At 47.1% G+C, this 19,023-nt stretch overlaps 1 protein-coding gene across 3 annotated transcripts in view; it reads left to right on the top strand.

Annotated features, from left to right (window-relative positions):
* LOC8033295 (HEAT repeat-containing protein 5B) overlaps positions 1-19,023 on the top strand; it is an 85,861-nt gene that overhangs the window by 45,342 nt on the left and 21,496 nt on the right. For all 3 annotated transcript variants that reach the window (XM_029988717.3, XM_029988706.3, XM_029988713.4), the window contains 9 exons: positions 274-513; positions 2,275-2,541; positions 4,275-4,378; positions 4,666-4,743; positions 5,209-5,277; positions 5,997-6,170; positions 9,576-9,783; positions 12,635-12,919; positions 15,345-15,507. In XM_029988717.3, the coding sequence (XP_029844577.2) occupies positions 274-513; positions 2,275-2,541; positions 4,275-4,378; positions 4,666-4,743; positions 5,209-5,277; positions 5,997-6,170; positions 9,576-9,783; positions 12,635-12,919; positions 15,345-15,507 (1,588 nt within the window). The remainder of the gene's footprint in view (positions 1-273; positions 514-2,274; positions 2,542-4,274; positions 4,379-4,665; positions 4,744-5,208; positions 5,278-5,996; positions 6,171-9,575; positions 9,784-12,634; positions 12,920-15,344; positions 15,508-19,023) is intronic.

The following is a 19,023-nucleotide window of genomic DNA, read 5'->3' as shown; positions in this document are numbered from 1 at the left end:
TCCATTGGCTTGGCACGTGAAACCCCCAAACTTGGCGTAGGAAGCTTGCACTGGAGGTGCGAGCCTTGTACATTCCACTATGCTTTGATGTCTCGTGCATCTCGAGTGCACACGTGCAGCCAAAGCACCAAGGAAGGCAGCGAGCGCGGGTCAAAGGCCGGGCGTTCGGAAGACGTGTTTTGTCATCCTCATTCTGTCGGCAACCGTAGACCGTATCTCTCGACGAGCAATGACAAATGGAAACCGAATTGAAACGAAGTCGCTTGCTCGCAGGCAAGGGGGGTTCGTCGCACCACAAGAGCCAGTCCCAGCAGCAGCGCTGGGCATGCGAGGGCGCCCCGCTGCCCTGGGAGGCGGAACTGCCCGGCGTGCTGTTTGCCCTGCTGGACCGAGAGACCGACCCCCGGCTGGTGTCGCACGTCCACGACTCGCTGACCAGCATGCTGCAGGCCATGCTGGACGACAGCCTCGGCCACTGGCTGGGACTCTGCAAGGACGTGCTCACCGCGGCCGGTGAGCACTCTGCCCCGCTCTCCCTCTGGTCCGGCCTCCTTTCGGCTCTCGCTGTTGCAAGTTCCGGCAATGCTTCGGCCTATGTTTGAGGCGCACCACGGATCTCTCGCGCTTACTTCGCAAGCACCGAGAGATAGTAAGCCTGCCAGAGATTCCTTTGCATGTATACTACACATGCTTGAGGTTAGTTGGCATCAGCTGCCTCTATTTGTTCCTCTAGTACGGGGATCTTTAAAACCCCTGTACTAGAGCAACAAACTGGAAGCAAGCCGCAAGCTAGTCTTCCGACCGGTTTGCGGCTTGCCGCCGTCCTTCCAATAAAGGTCGGTTCGCGGCCCGCTTCCAGCAGACTCGCAGCTAGCGGCGCGAAAAGAAGTGCGCGTAAAGAAATGGCGCCGCGACGCGCTTTGATTGTGCAAATGAAGATACCAGAAAGGACGAGAGAAACAGCGTCGTAATGCGGGTGCTCTCGCCATACTACTCATTTAACTCTGCCATCACCAGCGTCAACATTGTTAGCCCCCTGCATCATGTCTTTGTAACCATGTTAAAATTCTTTTGCGACCTCACGTGCACTGTGCTTAATGTCCTCTGTCACGACTGTTACATATTGTCAACATTAGTTTTATCATTCTCATTACTCTTTTGCACTGCGCGAATATGTCGGAAGTTCCCAAGCGCTTTGATTTCTGCCTGGTAAGTTTTCTTGGTCACAGTTGTTGTGTAGTGTCATAATTAGCTTTGAAGTATGTGTATTCATCGACCTTGGGGTTTTTAGTACTTGCTCAAATATTATTTTCTGTGTTTGAATGTTCACCTAGGTTTATTTATTTAGTTCTTCCTTCTTTATAAATACTCTTTTATTTTTCCCGGCTCTCGAGGTTGTGACATAACCCTGATCCCGCCCCTTAGCCAAAAAGTTTGGAGACCGCTGCTCTAGTAGGACCGCTATAGTCTGCACCCGGTGCATACAGTCGAATCTCGTTAATTCAAACTCGAGGGGGACCGAAAATTTGTTTGAATAAAGGAAAGTTTGAATTACCAGGAGTTCCCTCCCATAGAGAGGCATAGGATGGGACCTGCATGTTAGTTTGAATTATCCGCAAGTTTGAATTAAGAGAGTTTGAATTAATGAGAGTCGACTGTAGTCCATACACCGTACATAGTCCACACCTGGTGCTTAGTCGGCGCGAAAATTTTCTCACGCACGGCACACCTTGACGAATGTCTGCTTTGTTAACTCACAGAGATGCTTGTATTATACGTAAATCATCATTGTCGTACTCTTTCATTCAGAAAATCTGTCGCATCTCGTCATAATGAACGATCTTGAAAGAAAAAATTCCTGTATAGTCCCCACGCATAGATAGTCTGCACAGCCTAAAATTTCAACTTTTAAACATGTATAGTTCACGGGCGATAGTCCGGAGAATACGGTAAATGCGTGCAAACCAACCTTGAGGCTGTGGAACGGTGAATAATCAACCCTACTCTCTCAGCGCACGCGGTTTGGTCTACTATTTAGCTCTGTGGGACAGCCAGCATCAATAAAAAAAAAAGTTATTTGGGTTGATTGAGAGGTGAGAGCTTTTGGAATCTCATGAATTCTTTTGGGGACTCCAAAGAGTTCATGGGCCGACATTTGAGAACTACCGGACGAGGGCATTATACAAAACTGACAAGCTTGTTAAGCTTAAATTAGAGCGACAGCAGTGTCCGGCATGTACCAAAAATAGGGAACGGGTGGGGTTTCCGTCGCAGACATAACAGCCTCTGCCACAGCGACCACAGCCACGGTCGTGGAAAGGGAGACGGACTTGGAAGCCGGAGACGAAGACGAAGATGTGGACGACGAGGAAGCCATCAAGGCCGGAGAGGAGCCGGCGTCCCACCCGGCTGTGGGCCCGCGCTGGCCGACCAAGGTGTTTGCCGCGGAATCCCTGCACCGGATTGTGGCGCTCTGCGAAGGCAATAAAGCCCACTTTGACCTCACCCTGGCCAGGGAAGAGAAGTCCATGAATCCCAAGGGTGAGCTCACTTTGGCCGGCATTGCGTCGGCCGGCAAACGGGCGGGCCGATAAAGCCGTGAGGGTTGGAGATGGGATAAGAACCGATTTATTGACGATGTAACCTAAGGAAGAAGGATTGTGAGGAAAGGGAAGGAGAGATGTTATCTTTAAACTACATAGAGAAGGGAAATGTAAAACCTAGACCGACTATGCTATGGCCAATACATCTTAGGCTCGTCTGATATACCTACACCTCCTGCACCAGCTACACTTTATGCGCTCCACCATATTTGATCTAGAGTCTCTTGCAACTCAAGAAGGTAGGGCGAGAAAAAAGAAGGCTGGGGAGGAGGAATGCTGGAGAAAGAAGAAGGTTTCGCCCTCTCCTCTCCTGCATTCCGTTTGCTTGCACCTTTCCGGCCTTGCTTTCCCTCGCCCCACCTTCTTGAGTTGCAGCAGACTATAGGAGTCTTAAAACGCATAGTCGAAGTACTTTGCCTTGCACTTTTCTGCACCTGTGTAGGCTGGTGCCAACAAATCGAATGAGCCCATTATCACCACAGCATTTGCGAGTTTAACAAGAATATTGCTGTGTGCATGGTGGAGTTGTCAGCACACTTGGCTGCTGTGTGGAAGTATGGGGTTTGAACCCCGCTCAAACCACTTTTTTCTTCTATAACTCTGTACTCTTCTGAAAGTTCAAGCTCTTTCTTCGCTTTTATTGTGCGTTTTGGTTCGGAACATTCCTGAACTGATCGCACGTATAAAACTAGCAGTAACGGGCTGCTTCGGGACTGTGACAATATATAGATCCCACAGGATTGAGTCACTTGTTCCACTTATTAATGTGAAAGCATTAACTGGGGGTCCCATGGAGCGAGCTGACATCATCAGTTTGAAGCGCGAAAACGGCACCTAGTTTCCCCGATCCCAAAGGAGCGAAGTAAAGCTGATGGATTTCGCCTTCGGTCCCATTGGCTGGCGCGCTTCGACAAGGCTCTCATTGGTCGCTGCACTCATCAGTTTCCACGACCGCTCACCCCATAGTGCTGCGTGTCCATCAGCGCGCCGTTAACACGGAGCGTCCAAGGTCAGCGTGCCCAGGGGAGCACGCGCGCTGACCGGCAACGCGAAGTATGCAGCAGACGAAAAAGGGAGTGGGGAGCGGCTTGCACGCTTTCGCATTCACAACTCATAAGAAGTGCTTTGGTGTACCTCCAGCTTTTATTTTGTATTAGTTTGTGTGTGCCTCCCAGTCACCTGAGGAGGCTTCCAATCTTGAGAGAAGTCTGTAATTTGAAGTGAGACTTGGATATGGTTCTGTTTTTGTTTGACAAAAAGGTATTCATTTTGGGAAGGTGACTTTTCCTTTAACTTGCGCGATGCTACAAACAAAGTTACATTTATCCGTGGATAAATGCTGCATTCACACTTGTTCACAGGGGACAAGGGCACGCTTTCAGCAATTTCCTTGTTATCGGCCCCCACTGTACAAGCACACACAACACTCCCTCCTTTAAGAATTTTCAGGTTATGCTTGCAGGCGCTGCATATAACCGATCGGGTGAGCTGAATGCATCTCCCATGAGAAGTCGTGTAGCCTTTCTCGCTCGTTCCAATCTGAATATGCCAGTTAGAGCGACCGGCATTTGAATTTAGAGAAGCCTGGTTGTGGTAGTTTTGAAACCTGTGGCACTGAGGACTGTTTGACCAAGTTGACAACTCATCATGGGTTCACTTTTCCATTATCAGAGGACTTTTTGGTGCTCCACCTCTCCGACCTGGTCCGGATGGCATTCATGGCCGCCACCTCCGACAGCGATGCCTTGCGTCTTGAGGGGCTGAAGACACTGCAGGTAAGGCACAAAAGAAGATGAGGTAAAGGGTGAAAGAAACAACCTTGCGGATTGTTCAGTTCGGGCTGTACGCTGGGTCATCACAGAATAAAGCTGTAGACAAAGGTTTTTTTTCCTGTGAAGCTTAGGTTTTTCTTATTTAAATTGCAGTTTGAGGTTTTTCGTTTCTTTTTTTTACACATAAAACCTGTTTGGGGGTTATATCTCGGGGTTTATTGGTACATTTATCAAAAGCACGGAATCCTAGTTAAAATGCTCTTACATTCGTACATTGTATATTTCCACAGCTCATCATTGACAAATTTTCACAAGTGCCAGAGCCAGAGTTCCCGGGGCATGTCATCCTCGAGCAATACCAAGCACAGGTGAGAATTTGTTTGGATGGGATTGAATGCGAATGTCACAGCCAGCTGTACAGGAAAGTTTTATAACTGTCTGTTTATTTATAGTAGACATTGTAAAAAGGTATAAAATATAACCAGTTTGTTATAGCATCACAGTTGTACACTGTAAAAATGAATGAGCTGTTGACTTTTCAATAAAATTATAAGTGCCCGTAATTGTGAAACAACTATAAGCACACAAAATAACTTCCTATTTTATACTTTCCTCAAAGCTTTGTAGAGTCTCTTTGTGAACATTTCGAACAATAATAGTGCACTGTGAATTCAACCTAGTTCCAAACACTATTCCATTTTTATTTTTTTTACCTACCTGATTTCCTAAATTGCTACATGCCAAGAGTTTTTAGCTTGATACTAATTGTAGAATATCACCTAAAATTCTGCGATGCGCATTTAGTTGTTTTTTTCCCCCCTTCTAAAAAATAGGTTGGAGCAGCACTGCGGCCTGCATTCTCTCCAGAGACGCCCTCCCACGTAACTGCAATGGCCTGCCAGGTACGTTCTAGCACAGTATTTATACTATGCATAACGTCATGCATGCTCAAGGCTGGTTCGTACATTTGCCTTTCATTGTGGCCAGGTGCATTGTGCCCACTTTCGACGACCACGACGAGAAAACATACTAGCACCATCTAAGGGGTAGCCCTGGACGACTTCCGACCGGCATATATATTTCCTAAATTTTGCGCATCATTCTTTCTCCGTCGTCTTGAGGTAATTCTAACAAAGTTATAAGCAACCATTCCTCATAGATGGTGCATAGATTTGATATCGCGAATACTACAAAACCTTTAGTCTAGTTGTACGCAGACGAGAAGTGTTCCAAAGCTTCCCGATAGGTGGTGCCAGCGTGCCAGTGTTTTCTATCGTGTGCAGTCACAAGCGGGCGCGACACTCTCGGTCGCACTCAAATGCGGATGTGTGAACCAACCTTTAGTACAAACTTACTCGCATAACAAACTCCTAAGCTCAGTTTCTTTGTGAGAATATGCGTACCTTTGTGAGAATATGCCCAGGAGAGAATACATTAAACAAAAACGCGGCACTGTTTGTTCTTTTGTGTTTTTTTTTCCTTTTGCCCTTGTTCGTAACGCTCTGTAGCCGCTAACATTAGCTCTTGTGACCAACTCGCGCAAGCTTCCGTCTTAACAATGATACCTTGTGTAGCTTCATATCAAACTCGACGCCGTCAATTGCAATGCGATTCTCCCCAGGTGTGCAGCGCTTGGATCGGCAGCGGAGTGGCGCGGGACCTCAATGACCTGCGCCGCGTTCACCAGCTTCTCGTGTCCTCCCTGACAAAGCTGCAAAAGGGTGCCAACTCCCTGCTCTACAATGAGAGTGCATCCACTCTTGAGAAGCTGGCCATACTCAAGGCCTGGGCTGAGGTGAGCCAGCTTACCTCCGAGCCTAATTAAAACTGTCGTATCTCTCGCACTCAGTTTGATTTGATTCAAAAACGACTATTTTTCGCTTGTCCACAAGATAAGTCTTGTGGGGAGGATTATGTACCTTTATGTCCGGGGACCGGTGCTGGAAGGAAAACCTGATGCCCGTCCCACCTTGCGGCCGACAGAAACCAGCGAGGGCAGTCGCCGCGCCGGGTTCACCAATGCCATGCCAACACCGATGACGCCTATATTCAACAACGTTTTTTGGCGAACAGGGGTCCCCAGTGATGTGATTGCTGCGCCAATTGCGCCAAACTGCGCCAAGGGGCTAACCCTGCTACATCCTGCTACATTTCGCCGAAATATGGGTAAACTGCGCCAAGCCTGCGCCAAAGGACTAATTTCAGTCGCCTTTCAAAACCGAAACTAAACTGAGTACCGTAATTGAGCATGCGTGGGTTATGTGGCGCAAGCGACCGCCCGACAGAAAGTATGCTGCATCAATCGTCCATCCGGTCTGGCATGGTTTTTCCCGCCGTTCCTCATTTCGCGCTCTCGTGGGTCTCGTCTCGCATCCTCTTGAAAATGTTTTAACTATAGATGCATGCGTATATGGACGCCCCGACGCTAGATTGCCGGATACCAGCCATGCCGTCATGTTGTAAAACGAAACCACGTTTTTGCGCATTGGGAGTTGCTTGTGATCTGAAGCACTCGCTTCTGAAAGAAACGGCCGTGGCAAAACTCTTTTTGGTCCCTGCCTATACCAGTCACCGTGGTTATGACGTCGGGTGTTCCCGTCCACACATTGCTGCAGATATGGCGCTTTCTAAAATGAAACGTAAGGACCGCTGCGGGGTAACCAGCAATCCTGTCCTTGTTTACAATAAAACGCTACTACAAAAATCCCTCTAGCTCAAAGACTGTTGTGTCGAAGTACTGTTTACCTAGGTTTTCTGGGTAGGATTTCTTTTGAGAGGGACCCCGGTACATGAAAAGTCTGTCGCAAAAGAAAGTTTAAGACAAGTTAGCTAAAGCAACAAAAGGCAATGCCTGCACGCTGAACCCGCACAGCGCGCTTGTTTATCTTGAGTTCAGTTGTTGCACAAAGCGCTCCAAGAACTTTTTGACCCTGACTCGCAATGTCTTGCATTGATGCACTCAGGTTTTTTTTAATTTTTTTATTAGCTTTATTGTCCTTGTTTTGTTTGCGCTTTTTAACCTTTTAACTTAGCTTGTGCCTCGCATACTGGCCTGGCAAGCACGCGCCGCTGGACTGTTCTTCTTTTTTTTTTTATTCTGGATTGTTACATTTTGCATACAATTTTGGGGACCAGATGGTGTCGGAGCGGAGTGGCAGAGTTTTGGTTTCGATCGAACAGCCGTCTCCGCTCGCATAACGAAGCGCGTGCAACTGCAAGCTGCCGAAGTTGCCCTCACATGCGTGCGAACATGATTGCACGACAGAGGTACCAGCCGGGACGCTTGCAATCCATTGCTTTACATTTGCTTGCTTCTGAAGAAAATCTGGCATGTCGGGAACCAGTAAAACGGTGGGAGACGTTTTGGAATTGCTCGGCAACGCCTACAGCACTGTACACTTGTGGGATGTCTCAACGTCTCTTTGGAGACATTGAAAGTGGACATTCATTACTTGCCGAAAGCTAAGCAAGGCTGGCAGCAGCCTTGTAGAAAGTTTCAACAAGCAAAAGGAAAAGCACCCACCAGTCGTACTGCACCCTTTTTATATGTACAGTTTCGTATTGCATTGCAGTAGTTACGTCTTTCATCAGTTGGATACTGCTTCAATTTATTATATTATATAACTAGTGAAGTTTATGCTTTCGTATTTACTGCTAAGCTGGTCATTTTCAAATAAATTTAATATGTGCAATTTGGTTCTTATTTATCTATAGCGGGTACATATATGTCATTTAACTGAAGCATTGCAAAATATGTTGTGTCATTGGCATTTCAGTTAACAACTTGAAAGACTCCCAGGTCGTCTAACTTGACCATAGTTTGTTTATTGTTGCGAGCAAATTGCCCTTCCTTTTTCCAGCACTTAAAACACATTTTTTATTTTTATAAAAAAATCTGCTCCAAAAGCCACTTTTTGCTGCTCCGAAACACCGTTTTGGTTGCTCCAAAACACTGTTTTGGCTGCTCCAAAGGCCACTTTTGCTGCTCCAAAACACTGTTTTGGCTGCTCCAAAACACTGTTTTGGCTGCTCCGAAGGCCACTTTTGCTGCTCCGAAACACTGTTTTGGCTGCTCCAAAACACTGTTTTGGCTGCTCCAAAGGCCACTTTTGCTGCTCCAAAACACTGTTTTGGCTGCTCCAAAAGGTGCTCCAAAACGGCTTAGGCCAATCACATCACTGGGTCCCCAACAAGACACTGGGGTCAAGCGAGCCGTGGACACAGAGTGCCTGCTGCGCCCGCCAACCTGAGAGCCAAAGGCGAATCACGAGCGGAGTCATCGCCAATGGGCTGAGCTTACACCGCTACCCATCATCGCGGGAGTTTGGGCCAGAACTCTCAGCAGACGGACGTCGACTCAGAGGAGGGGACGCTGACTGTTAGAGCCAGGGGAAAGGCTAGCATTAAGTCATTGCCGGTCGGACTAGCTCGTACGATGCAACTCGCCCCGTTGCCCGGAGTCCGATCCAGGACTCCTCGACCAGATGGCCGTCCACTCAAAAGAGGGAACGCTCGACCGTATCGCGTGATCTCGCGGGTCCCCTAAAAATGAGAGACGCGCAGAGGGGTGCGAGAGGATAGGCCGGCATGGTGGCATACTTTCCCCATCACGATATGGTACGAGCAGGCTCAAAGCCAGACGGCTTCAAATGGCATGTCCACGGCTTATGCCTTCTCGAGGGAGGGAACAAATGGTTATCAAGAGTGTGGGAGCCAGTGGCTCCCACTCTCTTGATATCCATTTGTGATATGGTGGTATGCTCTAGAAGTTCACTCTTGCATCGCCATGTCCCATTTCTACTTCTACCACCAAAAAGCATGTGGCACTCTTTGCATCATGGTGTCTTTACCGGAACCTGACGTTTAACGGCGTCTAACTTACCTTCCGCACCCACTATCAGGAGATAAAAGGGAAAAATACAAGGTGGGCGATCCCTGGGGGGCTGGGCACTCGCTCGGAATTTTCTGGTGATCTCTTTCCATACTTAAAGGCCGACATACAACCCCGATTTTCTGCGAGGCAGAGGACCACACTTTTGGGTGGAGCGGGGTAAAGGTGGGAGAGGAGGAAGCTGCAAACAAGGGGGAGGCACAAGGCATACCTTGGCCTTTCTCACGATTTGCAAAGTTAGTGGAGCCAACACTCCTGTTCCACTTGCACGGTCTTCGTCCAGCAAAGTTTTTCTTTGTGCGTTTGCAGGTGTACATTGTGGCGATGGAGAAGGAGCAGGAGAACGTGCCAAAGCGGGGCAGCGGAGACGCCGCCGGTGAAACGGGCGACCCGGTGCCGACAGAAGAAGCGCTGGGCAGAGAATCCCTCCTCAAGCTCGTTTCTCCCGAGCTGGTGTGCCTCAGCCGCTACTGGTTGGCCGCTCTCAAGGACCACGCACTCCTCTCCTTGCCCGGAGGTGAGGCGCCTCGCACTAGTCACCGTACTCACCGACGGGATGAGAACTGCTGGAAGGGCTTCGAGTTGTCCGGCCTCTAGTCCAAGCTCTCTAGCTTTGATAACGCTTTAGCGTCTCACGAGCCTCGGGCGTGCACGCACTGTCCGAAGCACAGCCAAAGGTGGCAAGTGCGTGCTGGAAGCCGGGCATTCGAAAGGGCACCCTGCCCTTCTCGTCCTGTCGGAGATTGTAGTCCCACGTGCGTGGACCATGACCCGTCAGAGGTAGTTCGGGTTTAGTCGCGAGCACATCGGAGAGGACATTCCGGCAGCCTTGCTTTGGTATCGTCGAAAATGTTTTATTATCTGCTACATGGCTAATAGTGCCTTGTGCCTGCGGCGTGTTCAAGTGCATATCATAAACGAGTTTGTCAATCATTCTACTTGAGAATCATTGTTCTGGGTTACTCTTAAAAGTGGTGTTGACGAGAGAAACTGGGTACTGCGTGCAGTGCATGTTTGGCGTGGGTCACGTTAGGGGGCAGATTTCATAAGGCGAATCTAGAAAATGAGTCATTCAGGGATGCTACTGCAAAATTGTGATTTGGAGCAATTTTTGGAGAACCTGAAAAAGAATTTTGGAGCACCTAAAAACTGCTTTTAGGACACTTTGGAGCACATAAACATGAAATTTGGAGCCCTTTTAGCGTAAATATAACTTCTCGAAGTACTTTTGAGCTTCCAGTTATGAAATCTCATGATCACCTAAATTTACTTAAAAAATTTTACTTTGCAAAACTACCGATTTTCTTTTTCTTTTCGTCTTGTAGACAGTACAAGCTAATTTGCTTTCTAATGTTGGTCTCCACAGGCAAAAAGTCCAATGTGAGGAATTACTAAACAGATTTTTCTTGTATACAAAAGTTGCCACAACTGTCGATGCAATTTACTGTGCATTGTTTATTTTGAACACACAGAACCTATCAAAGGCCCGTCCGTTTTGCAGCTTTTTGTTTATGACTGCCACCTGAGTCATGTTCTCGGAAAGGCTTGCATTCGCCTCAGAAAGAAGCACCCGTCCCGGTTGATAGCGCAGCCGCTATACTCCATCTTATCCTACGGTGGACTGAAGCTCAATGCTCCAGGCCGCCGAGTCCAATCACGAGCCTATTAGAAACCGCATGATATATTTGCTCCGTCGTATGTATCAGTGCGCCAAGACGCATCATGCAGAGGAGAGTTTTTCATCTGCTCATCGAGCCCTTGCGGTTGCTTTGTGTGCTTGCTACCGCTGAAGACTACTGAAGGGATTAAGTACCGTTTGGAAGTCATGTGTCAAAGAGAATCCAGGATCAGAACCAGTGGCCATTAAGAAATGAAGATGAGTCGGATTGAATGTTCGACGCAAGGGCATATATACGGACCAGATGCAAAAAGGAGACACAGATGTGTTCACAAAAATTTGAATTGGATTGGATTGTTATTGCTAAGGTGAAACGACTTTGTGTCACTGTTGCCTGCGCGCCCTCTAACTTCTCCAAACAGTTGACATGTTTACGAAATATGGCGTGAATCAGGGTTCTCCCCAGGAATTTCTGAGGGGTGGACATTACTGGGGCGGGAGGGCAGTGGCGGCGGCGAGGGGCGGGCGATGCGCGTTTGTCTTTTTTCTGTTTGGTTTGTCGTGGCCATAAAACCATAAAACTTGGATCTGCTGCATTTGCGATTTGCAGTAGTCGTTCCTGTGAGATGCGAGTTCTCGGCCATGTTTCTGCAAGTCCTTCGCACTGTGAAACACAAATCTGCTGTGTCCGCAACCTGCGGCATCTTTTCCCGTCACACAGGAAATCGTAGCGTATTTTGCGTGTTTATCGCATCGAGAAACATGAATTTGCGGTGTCTGCAATCTGCAGTATCACTCCCCATGTCACATGGTTCGTTGCCGGCGCCAGGATGTTTATCATTACTTTTTCATAAAGTTTTGCTATGGCATCTCCAAAGATAAACCACCCCATGTTTTTCACCATTTATCTCTTCATTTTGGGTGGACGTTCTTTCGGAACTTTACAATATATCTTCTGAACCAGATAACGGCAAGCTCTCAAATTCTGGATTCTGGACTGGACCAGTAGGGCTACATTTTGGCACAGACCGAGCATTCGGCGATGTATAGTTTATTTTTGCGGTGAAGAAACAACCGTAAATTAGTTTTGGGGACTACCCTGTAGTTGAATTTTTATTTACTGCATGTAACCATGCTTATGAAGTGACCTGTTGAGTGTTTTTGTGAATTGTCAGAGCTGAGAATATACTTTGACCTGACTGGGCAGCTGTCTGCCTGTAGGCTTTTTTTGTGTGTGTGCTTTTTTTTTACTTTTATTGTTAAAGAAAAAACAATAAAAATGCATAGCAAATTGCTGGGCAATTGTATTGCATGTGAAACGTGTGGTTTCAGTCTGATTCCTCTGGGATTGACATCTGCACTCTCGGCGCTCTTCATCTGCAAGTTTAGCAAGTGGCTTAATGCGTGGCATGTACACTCAATAGCAATTCCGGAATGGAGATACCGGCACTAACCCGGGTTTCGAACCCCTGGCATTCTTCGAGAACGTGAACCAGCCAGTCACCGTCGAGCTAGGGGGTGTGATCTCATCAGCTAGCTCAGCCAATCAGCATTGAGTTAACCGGTGGCTTCACTTTTCAGGCTCACAAATTTCTAGACCCCCCCCTTTTCCAGACAAAGCATGTTTCACGGGAAAAGGCGTTCTTGGGCAGTTTGACAGAGCATTGTGGCCTGCACCTATTTTTGTCCCAAGGCACACATAAAGAGAACCTTAAAACACCTCTTCCGCCTGGGCGTGTCCACCATGCAGAGTTCTCGAGCCAGCTGCCGCACGACGGCGGAGCCTTCTACACGTCGGACACGGTAGAGTCCGCGAGACCCCACTACCGGGAGGCGTGGCCGCCGATCCTGCATGCGGCCTCCCTGTGGCTCTGCGAGGGGGGAGGCTTCGAGGGGGCCCTGCACCAGGAGGCCCCCCAGGGGGCGCTGGGGCCGGGGGGCCTCCGGGGGGGACCCGCCTTCCTGCAGCTGTCCAGGGGCGCCCACAGCAGGAGCCCCGAGCAGATCAACAAGGACTGGTTCTACCTCCTCTTCGGTACGTCGGCCAGATTCTTTGGGAAAGGGAGCCTTTTCCGGCTCTGGTTGATACTGGAAGTGTTGATCGCAGCAGTGCAAGCTTTGTCTCTTCGTACCTGACTGCAAACAAGCCCATGCCTGTTACGGTTATGCATTCAAAGCTTTTATAAGAAAGTCGGCGGGACCGGCAATATTTTTCGTAGTACAGGTAACTTTGTTGTAATTGTAGTGTAGCGTCAAAAGTCAATCACACGAAACCGAATTTGTGCTATCGCATATTGGCGTGTCTGCGGGACATTCGAGGTAGTTTAGGAAACGGTATAGCGCCAAATATAGTGTGAGCGACATCAGAAACAAGGATTCATACGTTGACAATCGACTTGCCAAAAAGGGAGAACGGTGGACAAGTCTGATAGCGCATCGCAGCTCGGAGCACATGGGGCAAAAGCTCGCACTGCAGAATCCAGTCATTTTGGGCTCGATTACCACTTCATTATTTTTTCTAAATGAAAATAGTACCGGCACGCGTTCATGTACTAACCCCTGCATGACGCAATCAGGCTAGCAGTCGTACCACTAGTACTGCCACTGGCAAAGTTTTGTCATCTACAGCCGAGACGCCAAGCACTTCCAAGTTCTACGCAACAAACTTAACTGACTTACCAAAATATGAATCGCAGAAATCACTAAACCACCGACATCGACCCCCGACCACGCAGCGAAGGCGTTCGCCGACCGTGTTAGTTTACCCTTTCTTAAATCGGGAATCGGGCGACGACTTGTGGTCATTCGGAGGAGGTTCTCGAGCACCAAGCGCTGTCGCACGTGCAGCGGTGGACAGCCGAGGCAACTGAGCTCTTTTTCGCATCTGTCCGGACAAAAAGGGGGCACATTTCTCTCTGTGCAGCTCCGCTGATTTCGCTTGAACTTTGGCATCACGGGTAGAGTCACAGATTGTTTGCTAGACCACATATTATCGCTCCAAGGTGGAACAAGTTGGGACTCCGGTCGGGCAAGGTCGAGGATCTTGGATCTTCATGAAGATCGGTGCGTCAGTCAAACAAATGCCAAGACACTGTAAAGAAAGTTGCGACTGACGATGACAATATACTTATATATATACTCTCGTTCACACGTTGAGAAAAAAATCTCATCTTGGAGCGGAGTGGCGCATACTCAACGGCGTGAGCGAAACGAAAGCAACAAAAGTATGCATGCGACGAAAGTGCGACGGAGGCGTAACGCTGCCTCCGTTGCAGTGCGTACACGCATTCTCAGTTTTGGGTCTAAATAATTTGTTAGCGTGCAGCCGTCTGTCAAGATGGCTCTATGTGACTATGTTGCTGCAAGCGTTCTACGCAGCAACAGTCGCATAGCAGCATTGAATGCAAGATTGCACACTACCGAATTATTTTGACCCGAGAACATGCGGCGCAGTGGCGGTGTCAACCATCGCCTCTGCGGCAGTATTTCTTTTCTTTATGCGCATAACTTGAGCGACAATTTACGTGAAATCGACAACTTTTCTCCTCGAACGTTCGTAATGCCTGTAATTTTTGCTTCGTGGGTCCGCAAAATGGTTTCAATTAAACAGAAATATTTGTTCATCAGGAATTTGTTGTAGTGGTCAGAGAAATGCATTGAAGGCATAGGAGATTGGCCGGGACTTTCACTTTACTTCAATAAAAAGGGCGTTTTCATAGTAGAGGCATCTGCTACAAAGGCGTCCGACTGTAGTCACTGATAAGGTGAGAATGGCGGGGAGAAGTTTTTCTGCCTTCGGCGTGCACTCCGGCCTTCGGCAATGCTCCAGCGTCTCATGCACCCCGAGTACACGTAGGAGGCCAAGTGTTTAAAAGGCATGCCCCAACATTCTCATTTTTTCGGTGGTCATAGGAGTGCACGAAGATGGCACGTGTCTGTGGACAAATCGTGAATTGTAGTACCTAATGCATGCGACTAAAGTGATTCCCACCCTCGTCGTAGCCCGAAAGCACCTACAGTATTCGAGCAGGTGACCGAACCACTCTCGGCGTCGACTATTTTGCGCTACGTTGTCGAGGCTAGCGTGGCTTCCGCGGTGGCTTTCACGGCGCCGCAGCCCCGCACTGCTGCGAGGGCTTGTAGCTTCATCTCGCGTCTCGTTTGCACAGGCTCGCGAAGCTAGCTTTCGCAGAGCTGGAGCACTGTGGAATGGCAGGAAGAAGTTCTCCCGTTTAGATCTACCTTTCCGGTGTTGCAGACGAGGCCGTACTCGGTGTCGACTATTTTGTTCTGCGTCGTCGAGGCTAGCATAGTTTTGGCAACGTGGAGAAAAATACGTAGTTGACACTGAGCATGGCCTCGTCTGCAACACCAGAGAGGTAGATCCGAGAAGCGAGGTGAGAAGGACAGTATAGTTGGCTGCGAAGCCCAATGTTTGACGTGCACTTGCGTTCTCCCAGGGGTGTGCATGGAGGCGCTGTGTGGTCCTCGAGTGTCGGAACCTCCCGAGTGCGTGCTGGTGTGCCTGCAAGCCCTGCACCAGCTGCTCAGTCATCCCTTGCCCAGGGAGATCCTCGGCGGAGACCTCCAGCTCTCCGTGGAGCTCTGCAATGTGCTGCACAGGTGACGCTCCTGCGGGCTCACAGTTCTCTTTAAATGTGTCAGCGTTAATGCCCTGGTACATGTGCTGACCTTGGACTGGTTTGGAGCACACACATAAAGTTTGCAACGTCGCCACGGGATGGCACCACAGCTGCACTGGCTGTGGAAGCTAGCTAGGAAACACCTGCAAGCACCAACATATGGTGGCGGGGTGCATTTTTAAAGGGGCACTGACACATCAAAATCGTAATTTATTTTATTATCTGAAACGATTGAAAATGATGCCGGGACATTACCCTCAAAATTCGAAACTTGGGAATTCAGTATTTGTGAATTAAAAAAACAATTTCCAAATGCCGAATTTGAAGTTCCCGCGCGATCCGCGCCAGTGCAGTGAGTCAAATTTTGCGGTCTCCTGCGACTCGATTTTCTTTCGGACTTCCGCACCACGCTGTGAAGCAAAGCGCCGTTGCTACCGCGACCCGAAGAGAGGAGGAGGTGAGCAGGCGGGATAGAAGGGAGTCGGCGCGGGGAAAAACCGGTTTCTTCCCCGACTCGGCGATAAGCCTCTGCTCGAGCGCCACCAAGTTTTCCGAGGGAGAACACAAGTCCAGGAAGCGACATCACACCGAAATCTGATTTTTGGTATTTCAAAAAGAAAGGCCGTAGTGCGTTCGTCATTGCGTTAAAAAAGATGTTTTACAATTGCCGTTATTAAATGTTATAAAAATGTCGCCTACAAAGCTTCTAAATGTCCTGATTTTTGACGTCACCGATCAAAAGAAGCAAGGAGGTGAGCGCGGGAAATATAAACGCCAAAAATAAAAAGGCGCGCGCGCGCGCAGTGAAATTTTTTTTCGCAATGCGTTTTTTTTTTGCGTGTCTATGACTACAACTTGCATCGTTTTAGACAATAAAAAAGAATACGACCTTTGGGGTGTCAGTGCCCCTTTAATGCAGGATGCATTTTAGGGCTGGGTTCCAAGTCTAGAGTGTCACCTAATGTTGTAACGAAAATTATAACTCGCCTTGATGCCTTTATACTTTGCATGAAGCCGACCGATCTAGAATGCGTCGTGTGTTTCTGTCGACCTGTTTGAATCGTTTCTGTTTGTTTTGCCCGTTAGGTTTTTGAGGTAATCTTTTAGGAGATTAGACACAAGCACACTATGCATTCTGTGCCAGTCGCTCGATCCATCAAGTATTCTGAACCACCGTGGTATAGAATTCTACTAGGTGATGTATTTGATAAGATGGCTCAACCAAGCCTTGAGTTCATTTGCGTTTAGCAAGTAGCATGCAAAAGTTTACCATCTCAGGCCATATTCCCCCTGAAGTCTCCTTACTAGTCAAGAAAGAAATTTTCATGGTTTGGGGAGATGACTTCTGACCTTCTTTCATCCATCAGCAAACAGCACAAAATATGTGCTGATCGCTGATGGATGAGGATAGGTCAGAAGTCGTCTCTCTGAACCATGAGAATTTCTTTCTCGACGGTAAAGAGTTTTGCAGGGAGAATATGGCCTAAGAGGGTCAACTTTCTAACCCTTCACTTAAATCGATTCAAATTCTCAGGGCATATTGAATTATATTAGGAATTATTAAATTCAAAGTTTTAGTATTGTGGGCTTATTCTACAACATCCTACGCTTATCAGCCTAAAACAAAAAATGACTTATAAGGAAGTGTATCAAAAGAAATAATTGCCTCCCACAATGTTTTGGTTTTAATGTGAAGTAGAATGCCCATAGTGCAAGTTAAGGGGGGACACTGGCTAGAGGTCAAACTTTTGAACTACTCAAGTGATCGGAATGAAATTTGCAGGGGAGATTTAGCTTCAGATGTAGGTGTACTGTGCAAACTTTCAGCTCTCTAGGGCAAATTTACATACCTGCAGAAGATGATGTGTCACTTTTCATTAAGAAATCTATGATATGCAAATTAAGCTATTAAGCATAATTTTAACTGCTTGAATATAAAGTGGGGGATATGGGACCTCGGGCTATCTAGATTTAATAACTTAAATGTAAATATTTCAGGAAGAGTTATTACCTCAAACTATGAGATGCATATCTGTCATCTGTCAATTTTTGAAAACTTAGTTTTTTCTCACTAAGAACTTCAACTTAAAACAAAATAAAGTAGATAGCCCGATTCCTGAGTAAATTTCAGTTCAGAAACATCTTGATTGGGGTAACAGAATACTTTCACCTTCGAACAAAAGATTCCTTCGTATGAAATTTGCAGCAAAAAGGGGAACTGAGAAAAATGCATTCAAACATTGAACTCCTTTACTTTGTTACTGCCTCACAATGTGTTGAAAATATTATATATCAACGCAACTATTTGGCGTATGGTCATCAAATTTGGTGTAAGGGTGTATAATTAGTTTTTAAAACTGAAAACCTCAAAATTAAAAAATGAATTTTTTCAAAAAAATTTAAAATTTAGGCCCATGTCCCCCCTTAAGGCAAAAATTATTTGTAGCTAACGCAATTCTTGGGAAAAACAATACACCCAAACAGAACAAAAAGTCTTCACAAATTTTGTGCTTTATAATATTTTGTTTTCATCATAAAGGAGTGAGCTTTTCTAGAATATGAGTGGCTTAACTTGTTACTCAGAAGATTTCCATCCAGTACACTCCGGAATGGAAGTCCTTACGGTTTCAGAACGTGGAATGGTTAATTTCGTCGTCCAACATACCCTGCCTAATAGTGAAACTGAGAAAAATGTACCTGAACTTTCAGCTTTACATTTCTTCCTTTTTTACAAGCCCCAGGCACACGAAATCTGGAGCATAGGTAACATCCTGCTCTTTGAGACTTTGTGGTTCCACTGGCAACGGCTGCCAGTTTACATCTTCTGTGGGCGAGCTAACTTTGGTAGCAGGCATTCCTCAACAGGAGGGAAACTGCCCAGAACTAAGAGGCAAATGATACTAAAGAAGAGCAGCAAATCAGCAATATGATCTGGAGTGGAAGGTACTGTCAAAAGGGTGCTGCTGAAGATAAAAACAATATCACATTACTGGGCAGGGCCAATCTCAAGGCCCATTTCGGGTATCAAGCAATAAGATCCCTAATAATACCATATTTTCAGCTTTCTTTTTTTTTTTTTTTTGGGGGGGGGGGGGGGGGGGTGTTTAGAAAGCTTCTGCATGCTAAAACTAGGATAAATTTTGCTTCTATTGAGGGTGAGATGTTCTGGCTGTTAAATAAGCTCAAAGCAGCCCTAACTCAAAACATTTTTTGTAAGATAAATCCTACATATTTATAAACTACACTTTCTAAAACCTTGCTTTAAGAATTAATAAACATAAATTCAATATTTAAAAAAATATATATGTTTATTTGGAATTTTGGGGCTATATTTTTTCTTAGTAACACAGTATGTTTCTTAGGACTGGGTTCCAAGCCTAGGGCTTTATCTTTAGTCATCCATTCATCTTTGGAGAAGACTTGTATACCCCAGCTAACCTGTCGCTCAGAAATCGGATAACCTATTCCCTGCACTAGCAGTGCAGCTTTGATTAGC

Source organism: Ixodes scapularis, unplaced genomic scaffold (genome assembly GCF_016920785.2).
Source record: "Ixodes scapularis isolate PalLabHiFi unplaced genomic scaffold, ASM1692078v2 PGA_scaffold10__122_contigs__length_95168666, whole genome shotgun sequence".
Taxonomy (NCBI): Eukaryota; Metazoa; Arthropoda; class Arachnida; order Ixodida; family Ixodidae; genus Ixodes; species Ixodes scapularis.
The sequence above is the reverse complement of the archived record's forward strand: the minus strand, read 5'-3'. Positions and strand labels throughout refer to the sequence as shown.